The 26,234-nt window shown below is 46.0% G+C and overlaps 1 protein-coding gene across 3 annotated transcripts in view; it reads right to left on the reverse strand.

The window, feature by feature from the left end:
• Positions 1-26,234, reverse strand: part of LOC115134012 (neuron navigator 2-like) — a 121,260-nt gene that overhangs the window by 24,928 nt on the left and 70,098 nt on the right. For 2 of the 3 annotated variants that reach the window (XM_029667513.2, XM_029667515.2), the window contains 6 exons: positions 14,569-14,698; positions 7,341-7,647; positions 4,988-5,633; positions 3,396-3,836; positions 1,456-1,616; positions 967-1,146 (listed from right to left, as the gene is read on the reverse strand). In XM_029667513.2, the coding sequence (XP_029523373.2) occupies positions 967-1,146; positions 1,456-1,616; positions 3,396-3,836; positions 4,988-5,633; positions 7,341-7,647; positions 14,569-14,698 (1,865 nt within the window). The remainder of the gene's footprint in view (positions 1-966; positions 1,147-1,455; positions 1,617-3,395; positions 3,837-4,987; positions 5,634-7,340; positions 7,648-14,568; positions 14,699-26,234) is intronic. The other variant, XM_029667514.2, reaches the window with a different exon arrangement.

Genomic DNA, 26,234 nt, shown 5'->3' on the forward strand with positions numbered 1-26,234 from the left:
CAAAGAAGTGTAGTCAATCATCAAACCTCAGTCTATGTACGTACATCGAACAAACTGCTTCTTTGTGTGTCCCAATTCAACTGTTAACGTGTGGAAAGACTGAAATAATAAAGGTAATGAAATACTTCACTAGTGATTTAAATGGTTGAACAAGCGTGTGGATTCTATAAACATTTATTTTGTAAATTAAAAGAAGTATATCTTTCAATAGTTCCCTGTTAAAAAGGCTTTCACAAAAACCCTCTTAGTTAACAACAATCTACAAGCATGGCTCAATTTTTTAAAGGAATTCTAATCCATTCAGAAGTCAAATGGAAGTTCACACATGCATGTGGTGTCACGACTTCCACTGAAGTTGTTCCCTCTCCTTGTTTGGGCGGCGTTCGACGTCACCGGCTTTCTAGCGGCCACCGATCCATGTTTCACTTTTCCTTTTGTTTTGTCTGTTTACACACCTGGTTCCCATCTCATGATTATGTTCCTTATTTAACCCTCTGGTTTCCCTCTGTTTTGTGCGTGATTGTCTTTCGTGTGTTGGAGTTCGAGTCCTGTTTTGTCCTTGTTTTGTAACAGGAGTTTTGTTCCGTTCTTGGATTGAGTAAATAGTGTTTTTTACTCTTACCTGTGTCCTGCGCCTGACTCCTTCGCTATCTGCTAGATAGACTCTGACATGTGGAGTGGAAGTCATCTATCAAAGAAATAAATGTACCTGCATTTCGAGAGCTTGGGACGATAAGGTTCTTTCTGCAAAAAGATGATTCTTGGTTTGAATGGTGTCAGCGATTTTGTTTTCTTGTATTATTTTGAATTTAACAACATGAATTGGAGTTTTTAGAGTACTATATAGTTAGAGAACATTGAACAGAACACGGTTATGCAGATAGAACCTTATAGTCCCAAGCTCTCAATTTCTCTGAGGCTCTGTGTGATAGCAGGTAGATGGAGGGGTATGTCAGTCTGTCTTACCCTCCTCCAGGCTTTCTCTGAAGGACCCAGAGCTGGTCATGGTGCGACTCTTCTCCTCTAGAGACATGGATGAGTTCCTCAGACGGGGGTCACTGTATGGGTCATACGAACCATCCTGATTGGCCAGGCCGCTGCGGAGGTTTGCCAGGTTGATCTGTGCCACCGTGGTAGGGCTGCCTGCTGGGACACAACCGTCACATAACAAAGGTCAAAGAATATCTTAAAAACAGACATGGACAGAGGGCATTGATCAGACATGTTTGCCGTTTGTCTCTTACTCTTCACTCATAGTGGAAAGTAAGAGTGAAATACAACATAACAGATATAATCACTACTACTTTTCCTTACACTATCGGAGAAGTCTCTTGAGAGAGACGAAACATTAAGCCAGCATGTACACAGTATTTAGTCCATTGTACAGTGATGACTATCACTGCTCCTATAGTGTTAATCAAAGTGATGAGTAGGGAGGGTTGAGGCTACACCTACCAAGCTGGGAGAAGTTGAAGCGGGCTCCGGAGGGCGAGGTGAGGCTGGAGGTGGGGTAGAAGGGTGAGCTGGCGGCAGACTCCTGAAGACCTCCTGCAGAGTGGGAACGCAGCCAATCTCGGTGGTCGTCATGACTACGTAGCTGGGGCAGGTGGCCGTACCTGCAGAGAGATGACAGATGATGCTGAAAATCCAACCTCACATCCACATCTTTGTGTGAATGCTGCAAGTCACAATCTGCACAGATAATGATAATAACCTAGGCTGTTGGTGGACAGGGAGGCACATGGGTAACATCAAGGCTGTGTGATAACGTGCAGGATGATAATAACCTAGGCTGTTGGTGGACAGGGAGGCACATGGGTAACATCAAGGCTGTGTGATAACGTGCAGGATGATAATAACCTAGGCTGTTGGTAGACAGGGAGGCACATGGGTAACATCAAGGCTGTGTGATAACGTGCAGGATGATAATAACCTAGGCTGTTGGTGGACAGGGAGGCACATGGGTAACATCAAGGCTGTGTGATAACGTGCAGGATGATAATAACCTAGGCTGTTGGTGGACAGGGAGGCACATGGGTAACATCAAGGCTGTGTGATAACGTGCAGGATGATAATAACCTAGGCTGTTGGTAGACAGGGAGGCACATGGGTAACATCAAGGCTGTGTGATAACGTGCAGGATGATAATAACCTAGGCTGTTGGTGGACAGGGAGGCACATGGGTAACATCAAGGCTGTGTGATAACGTGCAGGATGATAATAACCTAGGCTGTTGGTAGACAGGGAGGCACATGGGTAACATCAAGGCTGTGTGATAACGTGCAGGATGATAATAACCTAGGCTGTTGGTGGACAGGGAGGCACATGGGTAACATCAAGGCTGTGTGATAACGTGCAGGATGTACAGTCACAACATGGTCTACAAAATCACAGAGCATGGGATCATGCATCATATATTGTATGATACAGGTGGAAGTTGTACGTCAATGTACGTTCATGAAAACAATACTTAATACCACCCCCCCAAAAACATTATACAAAAATAAATACTTATATACATTTTTTTATGTATGTATTTTTTTCCTGAGTAAACTGCTCAAGGAAATGGTGGCTTACAGAGATGTGTTTTGGGAGTTCAGCCCTTGTTTGAGTAAAACAACGGGTGTAATATACATCTAATCCCAGCCCAAAAAAACTAAACATAGGGGCAATTCATGTTTGGTGGAGGTAGGTGTGTGGCCATTCTGAACATGTAGACAAAACATAGAGACAGGACACAGCTACAGATAACAGCTACCTATAGAGGGCTTCACAGCTGTGGTGTGATCTTTCTTAGTTCCACACACTTTGATATACATCTCAAGATTATGTTTCAGACTCCAGCCCTGTCCTTCCCAGTGTAGCCAGCAGAGGGCATTATACATGCTGTGAAAGAGATGGAGGCAGCGATAACATCCAACAGTCACTTCACTTCACAAACACAGTACACTACACACAGGCAGCTGTTTCACCATCAAGCAAGCCTAACTCCATATAGACACATTTACCTGTCCTGTTTCCGGGGTAAAGTGTTTCGGCTGGGACTACCGAAGGGAGAGGAGAGAGGGCTAGGGGGAAGGGAGGGGTTAGTGGTGTAGGGTGTTAGGGTAAACAACAGAGAGAGGAGGAGCACAGATAGAACGGGGAAACAGAGAGATCAACAGTCAAGATAGAATCCATGCTTTCATTACACCAACAACTAGGAGTCAGTCTCCTATCATCTCCTAGATCATCAATATGGCCACTCAAACTCTACTGTTAGAAAGTGACTAAACCCTCATGAACACAACAGAACGAAGGTTGAGATACAAAGGGAAAAAAAGAGAGGAGAGCATGTAGCCGACATTAAAACACATAGCCACACCTGGCAGCTCCTAAACCAAACCCACTCCTACCTGTCTGAGAAGCCAGTTTTGATGCCGTTGTTCCTGACGCAGGCTGGCAGTGTGTCGTGACCAGGGCCGTGGTGTCCGTGGCCTCCGCTGCCCAGAGACAGGTCGATGGACTCGCTGCTGGTGGCAAGGCTGCTGAGGGAGGGGTAGCCGGGGCTCAGAGTGTCCCTGCTCAGGGTGCTGTTCCAGGCCAGGCTGTGGGAGGGGGTGGACAGGGCCGAACTGGGACTGGAGGCCAGGGGGGACAGGGAGTGTGCCTCCACACCCAGACGACCTCCACCCCCATAAAGAGGGCTACTGCCCCCGCTACTGGCTGAGGGGGAGTCCAGAGCGCCGCCCTGCTGGCCAGAGTTGGCGTGGAGGTTGGAGATGACAGTGGAGTTGTTCATGTTCTCTGCGGTGGTGACTGGGGCATGCTGCTTGCCCTGCTTGCCTCCGAACAGTCTGGACGGCACGGGAAGGAAGCAGAGGAGAAGAGTGAGAGGAGAGTTAAATGGTACATGGGTTTAAGCAGGGAATTGTTGAAGTAATCTTTGATTAAAATACTCCTTAATGCAAAGATAAGCAACACAAATGTATATTATAACGTTGCCACGACAACACAATCCCTACTTCATGGTATAATCACATCATCAGAAGACAAATATATCCATCTCTGATTCGCTGATCCGGTTTGGTTGTCCATGTGAGCAGCTATCGTACATCTTCGACCGTGCATTTTTATCAACTCGTCATTTACATTAAAACAGGATGTAAAGTATGTCCTACAGACGCCATATTAGCTTGGACAACATTAAATAATCAAGGGTTAAATGAGAAGGGAGACTCTCAGACCACTGAGGGGAAACAGATGCTACATTTTCTCATTACCTCATCAGGCAATTAGTTAAGTCCAAGCAGCATTATCAGATAAAGCAACACCAGCCAACCCAGCACTGGGTTTGAGCTAGAGAAAACACTGGACCCTCAGACTGGGCCCTGTCACCCTGCTTTTAATGACCACTGATAGGCCATTATATCAAGAGAGGCCTAGTGATAAGCCAAGCCTTTTAAATCACTCATGATTCATGGGCAGACTCCAAAAAAACATCATGAAACCCTGATAAGCCAAGAGCTCTCAGTTTTATTTTATGTTACTACAACGCTGATATGATTATTATCCCAACTAAAATCAGTTTGCACTGTGCCTGAATATGTCACATACCCACTGGGCACAAACATCAGTTCATGTCTAGTTTTGATTTACATTTGAATGAGTTGTCAACTATTGTGAATGTAACGTGAAATCAACAAAAAATGTCATGCCATTGGATTTATTTAAAAAGTTACGTTGATTCTTTTTTGCAAATTCAATGAGTTTTCCACGTTGATTCAACGCCACCACATAGCTTTTTGGGGTTGAAATGACGTGGAAACAACATTGATTCAACCAGTTTTGCACAGTGGGAATCATAAGCACCTGGCCATGGAATCATAAGCAGGCCGGTGTGGTAGTGCTTTCAGGGCTAGTGGAAGGAGCTCTCAGACTCATCCAGTGTTAGTGTGAGACAGCGCCTGATGACTGGGGCTAGGGGGTATGGAGGTGGTGGGCTGACCTGCGCATGGTAGGGGAGGAGACGTCTGGGTACTTTCCCCCTGGTTGCCTGGCTCCCGGGGCTGTGGGACTGGCTTCAGAGGACACCCCCTTCTCCCGGTCTGTCTGGTTGGCTCCAGAGCCAGGAAGGGGGGTGCCACCAGCGCTGGGTTTGGGGACTTGGCTGCGGCTTTTGGGGCCATGGAGCGTGTTGGACTTGCTGCTGAGATTGGAGTCGATGCTGGTGCTGGACGAGCGGCTTGTGCTGCGTCCCCCACCAGAGGCTCTGCTGGGCCGGGGTAGGCTGCGGTACTGCAGGGTGGAGTGTGAGCTCACAGGTAGGTAGCCATCATCCACACTGGCCTGGCGACCAAGACCCCGACCCCCGTGGAGCTGCACTGACTTGGGGATCTTTCCCAGGGTGGCTGAGCCACTGGTGATGGTCACTCCGCTGGCTGTCACCATGGTCATACCTCCTCCTACATGCTTCTTAAATCCAAAGGTGTTGGTGGTGGGGGTGCGGCTGGAGCTGGAGGAGGAGGGGGGCTTCTTGGCCTCGTCTCCACTGCTGCGGCCCGTGTCTGATGGGGAGCGCTGCATGCTACACTTGGCCCGGGGAGAGAGATAATGTTGGCCTTTCTCAGACACCTTGGCGTCGTCCGTTTTACCTGTGGGTGGAGACATGACAGTCTATCAACCATGGCCAACCAGATACAACGTATCTGTGGTTGACTGCTGGCTGCCTCATCACACACTACAGGAACACATGTACATTAAACAAAAATATAAACGCAACATGCAACAATTTCAAAGATTTTACTGAGACAAATCAGTCAATTGTAATAAACTCATTAGGCCCTAATCTATGGATTTCACAACTGGGAATACAGATATGTATCTGTTGGTCACAGATACCTTAAAAACAAGGTAGGGGCGTGGATCAGAAAACCAGTCAGTATCTGGTGTGACCACCATTTGCCTCATGCAGCGCGACACATCTCCTTCGCATAAAGTTGATCAGGCTGTTGATTGTGGCCTGTGGAATGTTGTCCCACTCCTCTTCAATAGATGTGTGAAGTTGCTGGATATTGGCGGAAACTGGCACATGCTGTCATACACGTCGATCCAGAGCGTCCCAAACAAGCTCAATGGGTGACATGTCTGGTGAGTATGCAGGCCATGGAAGAACTGGGACATTTTCAGCTTCCAGGAATTGTGTACAGATCCTTGCAATATGGGACAGCGAATTATCATGCTGAAACATGAGGTGATGGCAGCGGATTAATGGCACGATAATGGGCCTCGGGATCTTGTCTCAGTATCTCTCTGCATTCAAATTGCCATCTATAAAATGCAATTGTGTTCATTGCATCGTTGGATGGGGCCACAGTGTCTCCCGACCCCTCTGGTCTTAGCCTCCAGTATTTATGCTGCAATAGTTTGTGTCGGGGGCTAGGATCAGTCTTTCTCCTGTCTTATCTGGTGTCCTGTGGGAATTTAAGTATGCTCTCTCTAACCCTCTCTTTTTCTCTTTTCTCTCTTCTCTCAGAGGACCTGAGCCCTAGGACCATGCCTCAGGACTACCTGGCCTGATGACTCCTTGCTGTCCCCAGTCCACCTGGTCGTGCTGCTGCTCCAGTTTCAACTGTTCTGTCTGCGGCTATGGAACCCTGACCTGTTCACCGGACGTGCTACCTTGTCCCAGACCTGCTATTTTCGACTCTCTCTCTCTAACGCACCTGCAGTCTCTAACTCTGAATGATCGGGTATGAAAAGCCAACTGACATTTACTCCTGCGGTGCTGACCTGTTGCACCCTCTACAACCACTCTGATTATTATTATTATTTGACCCTGCTGGTCATCTATGAACATTTGAACATCTTGGCCATGTTCTGTTATAATCTCCACCCGGCACAGCCAGAAGAGGACTGGCCACCCCTGAGAGTCTGGTTCCTCTCTAGGTTTCTTCCTAGGTGCCTGCCTTTCTAGGGAGTTTTTCCTAGCCACCGTGCTTCTACACCTGCATTGCTTGCTGTTTGGGGTTTTAGGCTGGGTTTCTGTACAGCACTTTGTGACATCAGCTGATGTAAAAAGGGCTTTATAAATACATTTGATTGCTTGATTGTCTGTAGCTTATGCCTGCCAATACCATAACCCCACCGCCACCATGGGGCACCCTGTTCACAACGTTGACATCAGCAAACCGCTCGCCCACACGATGTCATACACATTGTCTGCCATCTGCCCGGTACATGTGAAGAGCACACTTCGTTGCGTTTATCTTTTTGTTCAGTATAGTTCAGACTGATAGAGAACAATATAGAGACAGTTTGGCTGCTGGGCTCCGTCTGTCTCTACTCTGTATGTAATGTACCTGTAACATGGGTCTTCAGAGTTGCACAGCCTGGCGTGATGGGGGCCTTGGTCCTGGGGGAGGTTACGCCCATCTGGGCGCTCATTCCCCGCCTCCAGGAACCTGTGTGGGCCACGGAGGGCGTATTGCGGCCCGAGAAGCTCCTGTCCGACTCGTCCGACATGTCTGAGGGGTGGCGGCAATACTTGGAGCCCGACTCCATTTTGACCCCGTTGTCCGAGACACCGTCTGACCTCTTAACTTCGTCGCTGCCGGACCACACAGAGTTCTGCTCGATGGCCAGGTGCTTCTCTGCGTCTGTCTGGAGCTGAGGGAAACCAAACGTCAAACATCTGTTACTTCTGTTTATTCAAGAGCTGTAGATACTGTACATCAGAGGAGGCTGGTGAGGGGAGGACGGCTCATAATAATGAATGGAGTGAATGAAATGGTATCAAAACACATGGAAACCAGGTGTTAGATGTGTTTGAGACCATTCCATTCACTCTGTTCCAGCCATTACTATGAGCCTGTCCTCCCCATTTAAAGTGACACCAGCCACCACTGCTGTACATACTCTAACTCCCCTCTACTTACAGTATACCAATATAATGATAACACTGATACGCGAGTCATCTCACTAGGAGAGCAAGCAGAAAGAAAAGCAATGGTCTACTAGTCTAGACCAGCATTTCCTAAGACCCCAATGGGTGCATGTTTTGCCCTAACACTACACAGCTGATTCAAATCATCAACTAGTCATCAAGCTTTGATTATTGGAATCAGATGCGTAGTGTTAGGGCAAAGACGAAAACGTACACCCCTTGGGGTCCTGAGGACCGAGTTTGGGAAACGCTGGTCTATTACCTCCCCCTATTAGCTCAGCCTTATGCCATCATTCCAGTTAAACAACTCCACATGTCCCTATTACTGTGAATGCCTTCATATTCTCATCAGTACACAGCACTCATTACAAACATACTGTCAAGAACAGGATGCTTGTTTAGTCATCACATTATACAAATATCCTCTTTGTTCTATGAGCTGTTGCTCAACCGCCAAGGGAAAAGATTCCTATTCAGGAACTTGATATTGATGAGGATTTTTCTGATTTGGGTGCAGTCTGCTCTTATCTCAGAAGTAATGTGTGGATCTGAGGCATTAACTCTGTGGTTAAACATTAACGCTGGTTGATGTCACTGCTGCCCATCTGGCATTTCATCTGAGGCATGTGGCTGAATCACTTCACAAACATTGGTTGAGTTCAATAAGGCATGCAACATATATATATATATATATTTTTTTTTTTTATTCGTTGCAATACAAAGTGAAAATTAACGCTTTCTATTGGACAGGTCGAGGTAGTCCCTCCCTGTTTCAGTCCATTTGCTTCCATTTGGTGCCTATGAACAAGACAGTGGTCAGGAGAGTTAGCAGTGGATTACATTGGACAGTCCCTGACAGGGCCTGGAGTGATTAATACAGGAAATCAGCAAAGACGACTTCAAGCTTCATGTATCAACATTACCGCCTCAAAATGCTAAGTAAAGACTTGAGAAAGAGAGGCAGGCGAACAGGACCATTACATTGGCCGTTCAAATAAACAATGTGTTGAAGCGGTGTTTTGTAGTGCGTTTTCCCAGCGCTCGCCAAACTTACCTCAGCCTTGGTTATAACAGCTCATTGTTCAACCAGCTACTGAAAATACTCAGAAAAAATGATTGCCAGGGAAGGAATTTTAATGGCCTCTTTCTTTATCAGCCTGAATCATAAACACTGTTATCTCTATAGCCTCAATAATAAATCCAAGCCATATTCTACAGAGCAGCAGAAAAATGCAACACAAAGCAATTCTATAAAAGGCAATAGAGTTACAGAGAAAATGGGAGGGGGCTTTGTGACTGAATGTTGGCTTGAAGAGCTGGTTTTGGGGCCGTCTGCATTCTACTGTTTGATTTTAAGTCACTCGTTGGCACGGGAGGATGCAGTGAAAGCCTTAATGGTAGAAAAACATGAAAACAAAACGGGTGCCAAAGCTGCAGTCACTCCTGTCGTCTACCCAGTTCCTTTTTATGACTGGAAATAACCTTGCTGAACAGTCTTCTACATTACATTCACAACAATGCCAACTGCTTTATTCCTGAGAAAACTCACTCAGTGCTGTTGTCGGGATGTTCCACTGAAAATAGACTGTCTCTTTACAGGAATATTGTGTGGTTATCTTTGGAAAAACAGAAACTGCTTCTATCACACAGTCTTCCACATAAGCAATGATGACAGACATAAGTTTGTGAGTGTTGAGGTGTATCTGATGAGGACATGGGTCAGGCCTACTACTACACTGTATTTACAAAAGCATGTGGACACCCCTTCAAATGAGTGGATTTGGCTATTTCAGCCACACCCGTTGCTGACAGGTGTATAAAATCGAGCACACAGACATGCAATCTCCATAGACAAACATTGACAGTAGAATGTCTTTCTGAAGAGCTCAGTGACCGTCATAGGATGCCACCTTTCCAATAAGTCAGTTTGTCAAATTTCTGCCTTGCTAGAGCTGCCCCGGTCAACTGTAAGTGCTGTTATTGTGAAGTGGAAACAGAGCAGCAACGGCACAGCTGCAAAGTGGTAGGCCACACAAGCTCACAGAAGGGGACCGCAGAGAGCTTAAGCATGTAGCGCGTACAAATCGTCTGTCCTCGGTTGTGACACTCACTACCGAGTTCCAAATTGCCTCTGGAAGCAACATCAGCACAATAACTGTTTGTTGGGAGCCTCATGAAATGGGTTTCCATGGCCGAGCAGCCGCACAGAAACCTCACCATGCGAAATGCCAAGCATCGGCTGGAGTGTAAAGCTCGCTGCCATTGAACTCTGGAGCAGTGGAAACACATTCTATGGAGTGACGAATCACGCTTCACCATCTGAGAGTCCGACAGACAAATCTGTGTTTGGCGGATGCCAGGAGAACGCTACCTCCCCCAATGCATAGTGACAACTGTAAAGTTTGATGGAGGAGGAATATTGGTCTGGGGCTGTTTTTCATAGTTCGGGCCCTTAGCATATAATGACATTCTAGACGATTCTGTGCTTCCAGCTTTGTCGCAACAGTTCTGGAAAGGCCCTTTCCAGTTTCAGTATGACAATGCCCCCATGCACAAAGCGAGGTCCGTACAGAAATGGTTTGTTGAGATCGGTGTGGAAGAACTTGACTGGTTTGCACAGAGCCCTGACCTCAACCCCAATGAACATCTTTGGGATGAATTGGAATGCCAACTGTGAGCCTGGCCTAATAGCCCAACATGAGTGCCCGACCTTACTAATGCTTTAGTGGCTGAATGGAAGCAAGTCTCCGCAGCAATGTTCCAACATCTAGTGGAAAGCCTTCCTAGATGAGTGGAGGCTGTTATAGCAGTATATTAATGCCCATGATTTTGGAATGAGATGTTTGAAGAGCAAGTGTCCACATACTTTTGGTCATGTTTGTAGTTAAGCCCATAATCAAATCAAATCAAATTGTATTTGTCACATACACATGGTTAGCAGATGTTAATGCGAGTGTAGCGAAATGCTTGTGCTTCTAGTTCCGACAATGCAGTAATAACCAACAAGTAATCTAACTAACAATTCCTAAACTACTGTCTTATACACAGTGTAAGGGGATAAAGAATATGTACATAAGGATATATGAATGAGTGATGGTACAGAGCAGCATAGGCAAGATACAGTAGATGGTATCGAGTACAGTATATACATATGAGATGAGTATGTAAACAAAGTGGCATAGTTAAAGTGGCTAGTGATACATGTATTACATAAGGATGCAGTCGATGATATAGAGTACAGTATATACATATACATATGAGATGAATAATGTAGGGTAAGTAACATTATATAAGGTAGCATTGTTTAAAGTGGCTAGTGATAAACAATGCTACCTTATATAATGTTACTTACCCTACATTATTCATAAATTGGGCCCCCGAGTGGCGCAGCGGTCTAAGGCACTGCATCTCAGTGCTAGAGGCGTTACTACAGACCCTGGTTTGATCCCGGGCTGTATCACAACCGGCCGTGATCGGGAGTTTCATAGGGCGGTGCACAATTGGCCCAGGGTCGTCCGGGTTAGGGGAGGGTTTGGCCGGGGTAGGCTATCATTGTAAAATAATAAATTGTTTGTCAAATAAAGCTTAAAAAAAGTTCACCCCATGGCTCCCTCCCTGGTCAGCTCTAAAGCAGGGTTCAGTGCAGTCACGGCCCTGTGGGCACACTCATTTCAACATGGGAAATATTTGGTTGAGAAGTTGATCAATGAGATTACAGCCTATATTCAACCACTCAAAAAGACTGCAAAAGTTAGTTGAATTTCCTAAGTGTTATCACAATGCTTTCACCCATCTAAAACAGCGTTATTCAAAGTCGGGGTCGCGAGGGGGCTGCAGTGGTGTCGCCAAAATGTAAAAAAACAAACATTTGAATAGATACAATGTTATTGAGTAAATGTATTTATTTTTGATGAGAGATAATAATGAACAACTTTGAATACCACTGATCTAAATGCACAACCAAATTGCAATGGAAAAACAATGTCTGATTTTTGGTTTAGTTATCACCCAAATGTCTCACTGCGCTTTAAACAAATTAAAAGCACAGCAAAGTTAAAATGGGAATACAGATATATATTTTCTTAATTTATACAACAGATTAATGTGATATTACTGTTCTTCATCTAATAGCAGAAATGACCCCAGTCTCCCGACAGCGATGGAATTTAGGCTTACGAGTGTTTTAATGATGCATCCTTCCTGCCACCGTCGAAGACTCAACACACATTTCCCAAAACACCAAGCAGAGAGAACGTTTGCTGTGTGCGTCGTTGAGGCATGTGTGGATACTGGGAGGTTTGAAAGAAAAGCAGTGTGGCTCTCGGATCAGCTTTCTCCATTCAAATCTTATCTTAACATTATAATTATTACACAATACTGACGACGGATCAGCTTCTAGAGAGATATTATCACCTATTGCTGCAAATATTGATTCAACCAGTTTGTGGCCAATTGAGTAGGTTGGAGTTAATTCTGCCTCATATCATGACTGAGTAATGACTCACTGTTCGAAGGCTTGACGGAGCAGGCTGAGGGTTCAGAAGCAACGTCTGAAATGTATTCTACCCTCTCTTGTGGCTTTGAGTCTCTAGTGACTCTTGTCACCGAGTGAATTTCAATAAGCCAATCTAGTTGGTCTACATTGTACAGAAGCGCCTAAAAAGGATTGCATCATACAGTCCCAAGAATCTCAACACTTTTACAATATGGCAAACAGAACATCTTCTCCTCAAATCAGTATTCTAAAAGGTGAACATGTGCACTTGAGAATAAATACCTACGAATAGGAGTGTCAGGATAAGATGAAGTGGGAGGTGATGTGTGTCAGACTGCAACTTCAATCAACACTTTGCGGCAACCACATCAGCATATAACACAGATCAGAAACAGATGAACGTTTCACTCTGCTAATTTCTTCCACAACCTCTGAAGTGTGAAGGTTAAGAGGCAGCCTAGTGTATGCAGTTATGTTCAGGTTAATGTACCCATTCAAATGATTGGGGCCAAAAGAATCAAAGTATACAAGTCCCTGGTAAATTACACAAGAGAGCTTAAACGCTCCTACCTCCGCCTAAATGGGTAGTGCTGAGCGATTAGTCCTTTTTTGAGGTTGATTCGGTTTCGGTTCAACAATTTTTTTAAACATGAAATGCATTATGAAATTAAAATTATTCAAGCTTTTTAATCGAAATTCCAAAGCCAAAAATAGTCAACATTAAACTTTCCACCTTATCCACTACTGTCCCGTCAAGGTGGATAGGGGTGTGCTCCCTCTGCTGTTTCCTTAAGTCCATGATCATCTCCTTTGTTTGGTTGAGTGCAAGGTTATATTCCTGACACCACACTCTGAGGGCCCTCACCTCCTCCCTGTAGGCCATCTCGTCGTTGTTGGTAATCAAGCCTACCACTGTAGTGTCGTCTGCAAACTTGATGATTGAGTTGGAGGCGTGCATGGCCACTCAGTCGTGGGTGAACAGGGAGTACAGGAGAGGGCTCATAACGCACCCTTGTGGAGCCCCAGTGTTGAGGATCAGCGGGGTGGGGATGTTGTTACCTACCCTCACCACCTGGAGGCGGCCTGTCAGAAAGTCCAGGACCCAGTTGCACAGGGCGGGGTGGAGACCCGGGGTCTCAAGCTTAATGACGAGTTTGGAGGGTACTATGGTGTTAATTAAATGCTGAGCTGTAGTCGATGAACAGCATTCTCACATAGGTATTCCTCTTGTCCAGATGGGTTAGGGCAGTGTGCAGTGTGATTGCGTCGTCTGTGGACCTATTGCGGCGGTAAGAAAATTGGAGTGGGTCTAGGGTGTCAGGTAGGGTGGAGGTGATATGATCCTTGACTAGTCTCTCAAAGCACTTCATGATGACGGAAGTGAGTGCTACGGGGCAGTAGTCGTTTAGCTCAGTTACCTTAGCTTTCTTGGGAACAGGAACAATGGTGGCCCTCTTGAAGCATGTGGGAACAGCAGACTGGGATTGATTGAATATGTCCGTAAACACATCAGCCAGCTGATCTGCGCATGCTCTGAGGACGAGGCTAGGGGCAGGCAGCCTTGTGAGGGTTAACACTTTTAAATGTTTTACTCACGTTGGCTGCGGTGAAGGAGAGTCCACAGTCTCTGGGAGTGGGCTGTGTCAGTGGCACTGTATTGTCCTCAAAGCGAGCAAAGAAGTTGTTTAGTTTTTCTGGGAGCAAGACATCGGGATCCGCAACATGGCTGGTTTTCTTTTTGTAGTCCGTGATTGACTGTAGAACCTGCCACATACCTCTTGTGTCTAAGCCGTTGAATTGCGACTCTACTTGACTTAATTTCTCTTGTGAATAATTGGATTTCTCTCCAGAGAAACGTCCCATCGGGCTCACAAAAAAAAACTACTGGAATTAAAATATTTTAATAATTAGTTGATCAATAACCCAAAAACATTTTGGTTAATCGCACCAATTGAAAATTAGCAGGGTAATATCTGGCTGTGGACATCACGTGATCTATATTCAGAGTTTATTGACGGGAAATTAAAGTTTAATAAGTGTTTCTTGGCTTTATTGTAAAAATAGAAAAAAGAAACAACGTAATGTCTGTTCACTGTTCTAGTTATTCTAATTCTATTGTTGCCACGCCCCTAATTGGGGCAGAACCTACCTGTCCCTCTATGTCCTTGCAGGAGACGGACGGAGTGTTGACGTAGGAGCTGACTGAGGAACTGGTGTTGATGTCATCTGTGTCGATAGTGTCACTGACCCCACTGCTCACCGAGCTGCTGTCGTCCCAACTGGAAGAGAGGAACACAGAAGAGAGAAAGAGTTTGAGTAGATATGGTAAAAGTTATTAGCGAGAAAGAGGTAAGACACGAGAGACATAACTAGAGTGAGAAAGGAAAGATATGTAGAGCAGGGTTCCCCAACTGGCCACCCACGTTTGGCCTGAGGGTTATTTTATTTTGCCCCCCCCCAAGTTTTGGGGGACATAAAAGACTTTGCCACCATGGCCTTTTTTGCCTTTATAATGACTGGAGCGAACTATTTTTATTTCTACTAGCTTGCAATAATTTAGCCCAAACAACTTCTTTCCCAACTGTTTTTCTCCTTTGTTTTTTATTTCTACTTTGCACATTCTTCCATATTTCCAGTGTTTTATTGCTATATTGTATTTACTTTGCCAATAACAGCAAATCAGCTCCAAGTCATTTTAATGTTGGAAGTCTGTTCCAAAGTATTCACACACATATGATCGTATCCATTTGTCAAAAAGGTTTGAAATGATTATGTTTTAGTCAAATGTTAACTGTTTGGGCTTCTTGCGGTCAATTTACAGTCTACAAATCATTTGTAATTATTTCTTGACAATTCGCTTAAGAACAAATCGGTAAGCGGCTGAATCTAGTTGATGATCCCTGCTGTAGAGAAACAGAGACATTAACAAGAGAAGACAGGGTAGGGTGGAGAGAAACAGAGAGACATTAACAAGAGAAGACAGGGTGGAGAGAAACAGAGAGACATTAACAAGAGAAGACAGGGTGGAGAGAAACAGAGAGACATTAACAAGAGAAGACAGGGTGGAGAGAAACAGAGACATATTAACAAGAGAAGACAGGGTGGAGAGAAACAGAGAGACATTAACAAGAGAAGACAGGGTGGAGAGAAGAGACATTAAGACATTAACAAGAGAAGACAGGGTGGAGAGAAACAGAGAGACATTAACAAGAGAAGACAGGGTGGAGAGAAACAGAGAGACATTAACAAGAGAAGACAGGGTGGAGAGAAACAGAGAGACATTAACAAGAGAAGACAGAGTGGAGAGAAACAGAGAGACATTAACAAGAGAAGACAGGGTGGAGAGAAACAGAGAGACATTAACAAGAGAAGACAGGGTGGAGAGAAACAGAGAGACATTAACAAGAGAAGACAGGGTGGAGAGAAACAGAGAGACATTAACAAGAGAAGACAGGGTGGAGAGAAACAGAGAGACATTAACAAGAGAAGACAGGGTGGAGAGAAACAGAGAGACATTAACAAGAGAAGACAGGGTGGAGAGAAACAGAGACATTAACAAGAAAAGACAGGGTGGAGAGACAGAGACATTAACAAGCGAAGACAGGGTGGAGAGAAACAGAGACATTAACAAGAGAAGACAGGGTGGAGAGAAACAGAGAGACATTAACAAGAAAAGACAGGGTGGAGAGACAGAGACATTAACAAGAGAAGACAGGGTGGAGAGAAACAGAGAGACATTAACAAGAAAAGACAGGGTGGAGAGACAGAGAGACATTAACAATAGAAGACAGGGTGGAGAGAAACAGAGAGACATTAACAAGATAAGACAGGGTGGAGAGAAACAGAGAGACATTAACAAGAGAAGACAGGGTGGAGAGAAACAGAGAGACATTAACAAGAGAAGACAGGGTGGAGAGAAACAGAGAGACATTAACAAGAAAAGACAGGGTGGAGAGACAGAGAGACATTAACAAGAGAAGACAGGGTGGAGAGAAACAGAGACATTAACAAGAGAAGACAGGGTGAAGAGAAAACCACTCCTATTATTCTCCCTCTTTTCCTAGGTCTGTTGGCCAGAGACAGCATTCCCATATGCCTGTGATGTTAGGAACGTCTCCCCCTGAACTCCAAACTTGTTTTAATTAGCGTTCAGCAGCGTGTCTCCCAGGACCATGCGGGCTGCTGGGTAACAGAGTTTTCCACCACACCAGGTCCTGCCAGTCACCAACACTGATGGGCCCTAAACCAAGATACCATTCTAAGGAGGCTTGCGTGGAGGCCAGAAGATAAGGAATAGTGGGGATGTCTGGGTCTCATGCAAGCTGCCTTATATATGATTTGAGACCGCTCTACACCAGGACCTCCCTATTTCCACTGACTTTACCTTTCATGAGTGGGGTTCTGTGGAAAATGTTGCTATTCTCAGGGCCAAAGGTTCTGTGTGTGAACTGGGAACGGACCGAAATCTGTGTGTGTACAGACAGATAGGAGTGTGTGTGTGTGGTTCATCACCCACTGTCTGAGTAACAGAATCACTCCTTTAACAGTACTCTCAGATGTGTGGAAGTGTGCAGGGAGTTGGATGGGAGGTTCCTCTCAAAAGATTAGAAGTTCACACGGAGCAAGACACACTCACGCCTCCTCTGTCTGTCTGTCTGTCTGTCTGTCTGTCCCTCCGTCCGTCTGTCTGTCCCTCCGTCCGTCTGTCTGTCCCTCCGTCCGTCTGTCTGTCTGTCTCCCCATGCCAGTGTGATGCTGACTGAGCTAACCGAAAAATCCCACCCATTCGCAGCCAGACAGTGCTGAGAGTTCCCTGTGACAGCATCAACAGCTCCTCTCAACACGTAAGCCAGAAGCAACATACTTACTTCACAGGTCTACTCAGTCCAAAGTCCAACCATTTCAGTATAGGTCTATGTTTACATGGAGAAATGGGGCTCCGGGCAGCCGAGCGGAAATGGAGGAAAACTCGCCTCCCTGCGGACCTGGCATCCTTTCACTCCCTCCTCTCTACATTTTCCTCTTCTGTCTCTGCTGCTAAAGCCACTTTCTACCACTCTAAATTCCAAGCATCTGCCTCTAACCCTAGGAAGCTCTTTGCCACCTTCTCCTCCCTCCTGAATCCTCCCCCCCCCCCCCCCTCCCTCTCTGCAGAGGACTTCGTCAACCATTTTGAAAAGAAGGTCGACGACATCCGATCCTCGTTTGCTAAGTCAAACGACACCGCTGGTTCTGCTCACACTGCCCTACCCTGTGCTCTGACCTCTTTCTCCCCTCTCTCTCCAGATGAAATCTCGCGTCTTGTGACGGCCGGCCGCCCAACAACCTGCCCGCTTGACCTATCCCCTCCTCTCTTCTCCAGACCATTTCCGGAGACCTTCTCCCTTACCTCACCTCGCTCATCAACTCATCCCTGACCGCTGGCTACGTCCCTTCCGTCTTCAAGAGAGCGAGAGTTGCACCCTTCTGAAAAAACCTACACTCGATCCCTCCGATGTCAACAACTACAGACCAGTATCCCTTCTTTCTTTTCTCTCCAAAACTCTTGAACGTGCCGTCCTTGGCCAGCTCTCCCGCTATCTCTCTCAGAATGACCTTCTTGATCCAAATCTGTCAGGTTTCAAGACTAGTCATTCAACTGAGACTGCTCTTCTCTGTATCACGGAGGCGCTCCGCACTGCTAAAGCTAACTCTCTCTCCTCTGCTCTCATCCTTCTAGACCTATCGGCTGCCTTCGATACTGTGAACCATCAGATCCTCCTCTCCACCCTCTCAGAGTTGGGCATCTCCGGCGCGGCCCACGCTTGGATTGCGTCCTACCTGACAGGTCGCTCCTACCAGGTGGCGTGGCGAGAATCTGTCTCCTCACCACGTGCTCTCACCACTGGCGTCCCCCAGGGCTCTGTGCTAGGCCCTCTCCTATTCTCGCTATACACCAAGTCACTTGGCTCTGTCATAACCTCACATGGTCTCTCCTATCATTGCAGACGACACACAATTAATCTTCTCCTTTCCCCCTTCTGATGACCAGGTGGCGAATCGCATCTCTGCATGTCTGGCAGACATATCAGTGTGGATGACGGATCACCACCTCAAGCTGAACCTCGGCAAGACGGAGCTGCTCTTCCTCCCGGGAAGGACTGCCCGTTCCATGATCTCGCCATCACGGTTGACAACTCCATTGTGTCCTCCTCCCAGAGCGCTAAGAACCTTGGCGTGATCCTGGACAACACCCTGTCGTTCTCAACTAACATCAAGGCGGTGGCCCGTTCCTGTAGGTTCATGCTCTACAACATCCGCAGAGTACGACCCTGCCTCACACAGGAAGCGGCGCAGGTCCTAATCCAGGCACTTGTCATCTCCCGTCTGGATTACTGCAACTCGCTGTTGGCTGGGCTCCCTGCCTGTGCCATTAAACCCCTACAACTCATCCAGAACGCCGCAGCCCGTCTGGTGTTCAACCTTCCCAAGTTCTCTCACGTCACCCCGCTCCTCCGCTCTCTCCACTGGCTTCCAGTTGAAGCTTGCATCCGCTACAAGAACATGGTGCTTGCCTACGGAGCTGTGAGGGGAACGGCACCTCAGTACCTCCAGGCTCTGATCAGGCCCTACACCCAAACAAGGGCACTGCGTTCATCCACCTCTGGCCTGCTCGCCTCCCTACCACTGAGGAAGTACAGTTCCCGCGCAGCCCAGTCAAAACTGATCGCTGCCCTGGCCCCCCAATGGTGGAACAAACTCCCTCACGACGCCAGGACAGCGGAGTCAATCACCACCTTCCGGAGACACCTGAAACCCCACCTCTTTAAGGAATACCTAGGATAGGATAAAGTAATCCTTCTCACCCCCTTAAAAGATTTAGATGCACTATTGTAAAGTGGCTGTTCCACTGGATGTCTTAAGGTGAACGCACCAATTTGTAAGTCGCTCTGGATAAGAGCGTCTGCTAAATGACTTAAATGTAAATGTAATGTAAATGAAATATGAACCGGTAGCAAAGGTAAATCAGAGTCAATAGATGACAGGAATGATTCAACAGTAGTCCCAACACTCAAACTGGACCGTTTTATCTCCATCTCTTCATTCAAAGACTCAATCATGGACACTCTTCCTGACAGTTGTGGCTGCTTTGTGTGATGTATTGTTGTCTCTACCTTCTTGTCCTTTGTGCTGTTGTCTGTGTCCAATAATGTTTGTACCATGCTTTGTGCTGCTAACATGTTGTGCTGTTGCCATGTTGTGTTGCTACGATGCTGTATTGTCATGTGTTGCTGCCATGCTGTTGTCGTCTTTGGTCTCTCTTTATGTAGTTGTGGTGTCTCTCTTGTCATGTGTGTTTTGACCTATATTTTTATTTTGTCATCCCAGCCCCCGTCCCCGCAGGAGGCCTTTTGCCTTTTGGTAGGCCGTCATTGTAAATAAGAATTTGTTCTTAACTGACTTGCATAGTTAAATTAAGGTTACATTTTTTTTAAAACACCCCCCACATGACCCAAGAAGGTTCCAGTCGGGCAGGGAGGTGGGCAGAGGTCTGGCTCTAATCTAACGTTTGCCAGGCACAGTGTCCTGCTGGACAGCTGCCTGCCCTAGTGCAGTGTCCCAGTGTCCAATCCAGCCCGTGTTTCCCTGCCCTGGTCTTCACACCCACACACCAGAACTCCATCCACACAGCTACCCCAAAACAATTCATATTTTCACTGATCTGAGGCATGCAAGACAAGACCAGGGGCTGGAGTGGGTGGCAACAGTAGAACAGGTCCAGCACAGACACAGACATTCAGTATTCAAAATGTCTTCCTTCCTTCTGTTTAACTGTGGAAGGCAGTTCTACTGTTCCCCTCATGGACTAGTGAGAAGTGAAGTGGTCAAAACAATACATTTTCAGAATGTCTTCTAGCCATGCAGAACAGGATGAATCATGCCTGTGGGCTGAGGTTGCTATGCTATCAACCCTGATCTGTTAAATGGAGGAGGGAGTCACCTGGGTACATTCTGGGCTCTGTGTCAGAGGTTGATTGTGGGCAGAGTGAGCTCGCAGTCCATTTAGGTTGACTGACAGCTCCTTCGGGGCCTGGGGAGGTATATGATAGGTTAGACCTCCCCTCCCCTGCTCCTGATGCTGCTGTCACTGTTCACTCCATCACTCTGAATAATGAGCAGACTAGAGCTGGCAGGGTACACCTCATCCCTAATCAACATACTTCTCTATTTTCTCTCTCCCTCCATCCGTCTTGCTAACATCCCAGTCACTTTACTCTCTCTTTCTACACCCCATCTCTTCCCTTCTCTCCTCTCATTTCACCCTGACTAGGAGATGCCATAATAAAAATGATGTTAAAGACTACGCTTAGAAGTTAGGGGTCAAAATAGTTGACATTGTTGTGTTTGTTAAGATAGTTGTGACTGGAGTCTCTATAGAATGAGTTGAGGGTGGTGTGGTGCTACATGTGGTGTACGCAGAATTAGAGACCCCGGGCCTTAGAGGACTGAGGGGATCAGTGGACACTCAGAATTAAGAGACTCCGGGCCTTAGAGGACTGAGGGGATCAGTGGACACTCAGAATTAAGAGACCCCGGGCCTTAGAGGACTGAGGGGATCAGTGGACACTCAGAATTAAGAGACCCCGGGCCTTAGAGGACTGAGGGGATCAGTGGACACTCAGAATTAAGAGACCCCGGGCCTTAGAGGACTGAGGGGATCAGTGGACACTCAGAATTAGAGACCCAGGGCCTTAGAGGACTGAGGGGATCAGTGGAAACTCAGAATTAAGAGACCCCGGGCCTTAGAGGATCAGTGGACACTCAGAATTAGAGACCCAGGGCCTTAGAGGACTGAGGGGATCAGTGGACACTCAGAATTAGAGACCCAGGGCCATAGAGGACTGAGGGGATCAGTGGACACTCAGAATTAATAGACCCCGGGCCTTAGAGGACTGAGGGGATCAGTGGACACTCAGAATTAAGAGACCCCGGGCCTTAGAGGACTGAGGGGATCAGTGGACACTCAGAATTAAGAGACCCCGGGCCTTAGAGGATCAGTGAACACTCAGAATTAGAGACCCAGGGCCTTAGAGGACTGAGGGGATCAGTGGACACTCAGAATTAGAGTCCCAGGCCCTTGGGAGGACTGAGGGGATCAGTGGACACTCTGGGGCAGGAAATTGCGCGACTTTGGTCTGAGAGGCCAGTGGAGAGAAGTGAGCGGAGCTCTGTCGAGGTCCCACAGCACACTGCCCTGCATGTCCACTCTGGTCAGGGAGGCAGTCCATTAGTTCTACTAGACTTCTCACCCCCTCAGCAATATTCAAAGCTGTTTCCAAGCAATGAACACCTAACTCTGAGTTGGGCAAGTCATTAAACAGAAGAAACTGTGCCACACAAGAGTTCTCTATTTTCTTGGAATAAAAAACAACAACTACACATTGGATCGTTTAACTAACCAAATATTGTGTTTAACAAACATTTGATAACGCAATGCTACTCTGGACAGAGTGTATTTTAGCATGGCTGGTTGCTGGCCTAAAAAAGCCAGTCTGCCAGTAGACAGATTAGAGAGAAACCAGCCCACAGGCAAAGACCAAGCTCTCTGCAAACACTGTATGTACAGCACTCAACAAAGAAGAGCTTACATTAATACACATATCACTTAAAAGAAACACCCCTGTTAAAGGACCATTTCCATGCATGAATAGGAACGGGATGCACTATATTCAAGAATGAATGACATTTAGTTCATTTTATGACATTTAGCTTTAGTTTATTTAGTAAATATTGTATTAACTCTATTTCTTGAGCTGCATTGTTGGTTAAAGGCTTGTAAGTAAGCATTTCACGGTAAGGTCTACACCTGTTGTATTCAGTGCATGTGACAAATAACATTTGACGTGTTGCCATTTTAGGAGCTCCTTTAAAGGTTTTGTCACACATTCACTAAATGTTCAATGAAACCATAAAAAGAAACTGAACATTTAAAAATGTATAAGAAATGTACCCGTTTTTAAATTCAAACCAAAACTCCAACAAACACACAATTTATAGATACACAACACCACAAGTAAAGATTCTCTATTCTCTCTCCCACAAATAAGAAAATGATCCTGAGCAAAAGGTAACTCTGGTCTGTCTGTCTGTCCATACCTGATAGAGCCCGCAGCAGCCCAAGGTGGTATCCCTTCGCTGTAGTAGGAGCTGCTGGGAGCTCGCTGAGGGAAGCCGCTGAAGTTGGAGTGAATGACGGAGAGCTTCATATGTACATTTCCACTGTATGCTCAGTTCTCTCCGCTAGAGCACACTGACTGACTGATCTCTCCCCCTGCAGCCAGCCAAACACACACACACTAAGGGGAGCGGCCTCACACACACAAACACACCCACCCTCAGAACAGCCACATAGGGGAGTAACCTGGGAAGCACTTCAAACACCACTTCAGCTTCTGAGTCACGATCTAAACTGCCAAGTCAGAGCTGATAAAACAGAACAGAACCTGTGAGGTCCTTCAAACACAGGAAGGTAAGCCTCAGATCTCAGAACAGCTTTACCTCTGAGACAGGAACAGCTAACCAAAGAAGTGCTTTAAATCCACATTTGCCCAAACCAACTGCTCAGAGTCAGCCTTATTTTGCCAGGTGGATAATGTGTATTCTTGGGGGTATTTGTAAAGACAACAAGTCTAGGAGGACACATGTTGGTGGGTTTTCCTGAGCCAATCTTATTTGTACATTCCACTGAGGATCCTTTTCTTTCCCCTGCTTTGCCTTAAAAGGATTGTTCAGGGTCACGTCCCCGGGTCAGGGGTCAAGCTTTAAAGGGCTGACTTACAATAAAGCCCCCTGAACATGCCAATATCTCTCCACTTTCCAGTGACATTGAATTGACAAAAATATATTTACGACAGAAAGGCAGCCCCTTAGCTGTTAAAAACAAACAGGCATGAAATATAAAACTTAGTTGATATATTTAGAAAAGTGGGATAGCTATACATTTATCTTTGCCGGCACATTCCAGGCTAGCAGGCTAGCAGGCTAGCAACCCAAACCTCTGAAGCCAGTCGTGTGTAATGACATGGCTGCCTCAAAGCCATAGGAGTGTCAGGAATTCAGCTGAACAACCAATCTCTCAACGGATTTGACAGTCTCTCTCTCTCTCTCTCTGACACGCAAGTGCCTGTCCCTCAAATCAGTGGAGTAATCAAACAGGAGAGAAATGACACCATTTTCCACTATATTTCTGTCATTTTAGCTGTCCTGGAAAAGAACATTCCACTTGTTTTGTTCTGAATGAAAAGAAATTCAAGAAGAAATTCCTTTCTGACAAGCTAACTACAGAATTAGTTAAGTCAAATTGTTTCTATTTTCTCAGCACTTGCAATTTGCCCAGTTTGTTTGCAAAATATTGGCTGCTGGCTTCTAACAGCAAAACATTTGACCCAGAGTTATAATGTGCTACGTGCTCTTCTGTCCTGGTCTGGGTGTGATTTCACATCTCTGATGTGAACCCAAGCCAAGTTCACTCTCATTGTTCCAGTGTTACTCTGCTGAGGATGTGGGAGCTGGAGACGGACTCTGGACTAGCGGTCACCGCACGGAGTAGAGCTACACACACACGCGAATGTACTCAAGCACACATACACACACACACACTCAAATCTCAAAGACAGCTCACAGACTCACATCCACAACACGATATGCCACAATAACAAACACAAATAGATTCACATTAGCATTGAGTGTTCTTTTGTGGAACATTCTATTGATTCTGCAGAGAGAAAGAAACAGAGGGAAATGAACAGAACACTTCATTCACCCACTTTAACGTTAACTTCACTTCCATAATACATCCCAGCAGCCAGTCAACGCTGAGGGCTAAGGAGGTGACAGTAGGATTTACTCCCTCGTTTCCTTGCTTCCTTTTGTCACCGGCTCATTTCCATGCCAATCGGCTCCAGGGTGTTATTCCTCTCAAGCATAATTAAGACTGTTGTCTGAAGCACTCAATTACCACAATTTAGGGTGTGAAACACTTCTATTCAAACACAATGTAGTTTCACAATGGTGTGTTGAGGAGATTGAAGAGGCCTCTCTTCCTATCCGCAGGAGGTTAAGTGATGAGATGTAACAAAAAAAGCTTGCATTCCATAAGGTAGTTAAAACGCATTTCATTTGTTTTTGCTTATAGGCTTGGGATGTCCAACTGATTCTAAATAACAATCAAGTTATTTAAAACAAATTTTTATTTTTTATTTAACCCTTATTTAACCAGGAAGGCCAGATGAGAACAAGTTCTCATTTAAAACTGCTACCTGGCCAAGATAATGCAAAGCAGTGCGACACAAACAATAACACAGAGTAACACATGGAATAAACAAACTTACAGTACAGTCAATAACACAATAGAAAAAATATATATACAGTGTGTGCAAATGAGGTAAGATTTAGGGAGGTAAGGCAGTAAATAGGCCATAGTGGTGAAATAATTACAATTTAGCAATTAACACTGGAGTGATAGGTGTGCAGAAGATGAATGTGCAAGTAGAGATACTGGGGTGCAAAAGGAGAAGAAAAAAAATAACACTTTGGGGATGAGGTAGTTGGATGGGCTATTTACAGATGGGCTATGTACAGGTGAAATGATCTGTGAGCTGTTCTGACAGCTGATGCTTAAAGTTAGTGAGGGAGATATGAGTCTCCAGCTTCAGTGATTTTTGCAATTTGTTCCAGTCATTGGCATCAGAGAACTGGAAGGAAAGGCGGCCAAAAAAGGTGTTGGCTTTGGGAGTGACCAGTGAAATATACCTGCTGGAGAGCGTGCTACGGGTGGGTGCTGCTATGGTGACCAGTGAGCTGAGATAAGTCGGGGCTTTACCTAGCAAAGACTTATAGATGACCTGGAGCCAGTGGGTTTGGCGACGAATATGAAGCGAGGGCCAGCCAACGAGAACATACAGGTCGCAGTGGTGGGTAGTATATGGGGCTGGTGACAAAACGTATGGCACTGTGATAGACTGCACCCAATTTGCTGAGTAGAGTGTTGGAGGCTATTTTGTAAATATCATTGCCGAAGTCAATGATCGGTAGGATTGTCAGTTTTACGAGGGTATGTTTGGCAGCATGAGTGAAGGATGCTTTGTTGCGAAATAGGAAGCCTATTCTAGATTTCATTTTGGATTGGAGATGCTTAATGTGAGTCTGGAAGGAGAGTTTAAAGTCTAACCAGACACCTAGGTACTTGTAGTTGTCCACATATTCTAAGTCAGAAGCGTCCAGAGTAGTGATGCTGAATGGGCGGGCGGGTGCGGGCAGCGATTGGTTGAATTTGGTTGCATTTAGTTTTACTTGCATTTAAGAGCAGTTGGAGGCCACAGAAGGAGAGTTGTATGGCAATGAAGCCCGTCTGGAGGTTAGTTAACACAGTGTCCAAAGAGGGGCCAGAAGTATACAGAATGGTGTCGTCTGCCTAGAGGTGGATCAGAGAATCACCAGCAGCAAGAGCGACATCATTGATGTTTACAGAGAAACGAGTTGGCCCGAGAATTGAACCCTGTGGCACACCCATAGAGACTGCCAGTGGTCCGGACAACAGGCCCTCATATTTGACACACTGAACTCTGACTGAGAAGTAGTTGGTGAACCAGGCGAGGCAGTCATTTGAGAAACCAAGGCTGTTGAGTCTGCCAATAAGAATGTGGTGATTGACAGAGTCGAAAGCCTTGGCCAGGTCAATGAATACAGCTGCACAGTATTGTCTCTTATCGATGGCGGTTATGATATCGTTTACGACCTTTAGCGTAGCTGAGGCGCACCCATGACCAGCTCGGA

Source organism: Oncorhynchus nerka, linkage group LG9a, assembly GCF_034236695.1.
Source record: "Oncorhynchus nerka isolate Pitt River linkage group LG9a, Oner_Uvic_2.0, whole genome shotgun sequence".
NCBI classification, from domain to species: domain Eukaryota; kingdom Metazoa; phylum Chordata; class Actinopteri; order Salmoniformes; family Salmonidae; genus Oncorhynchus; species Oncorhynchus nerka.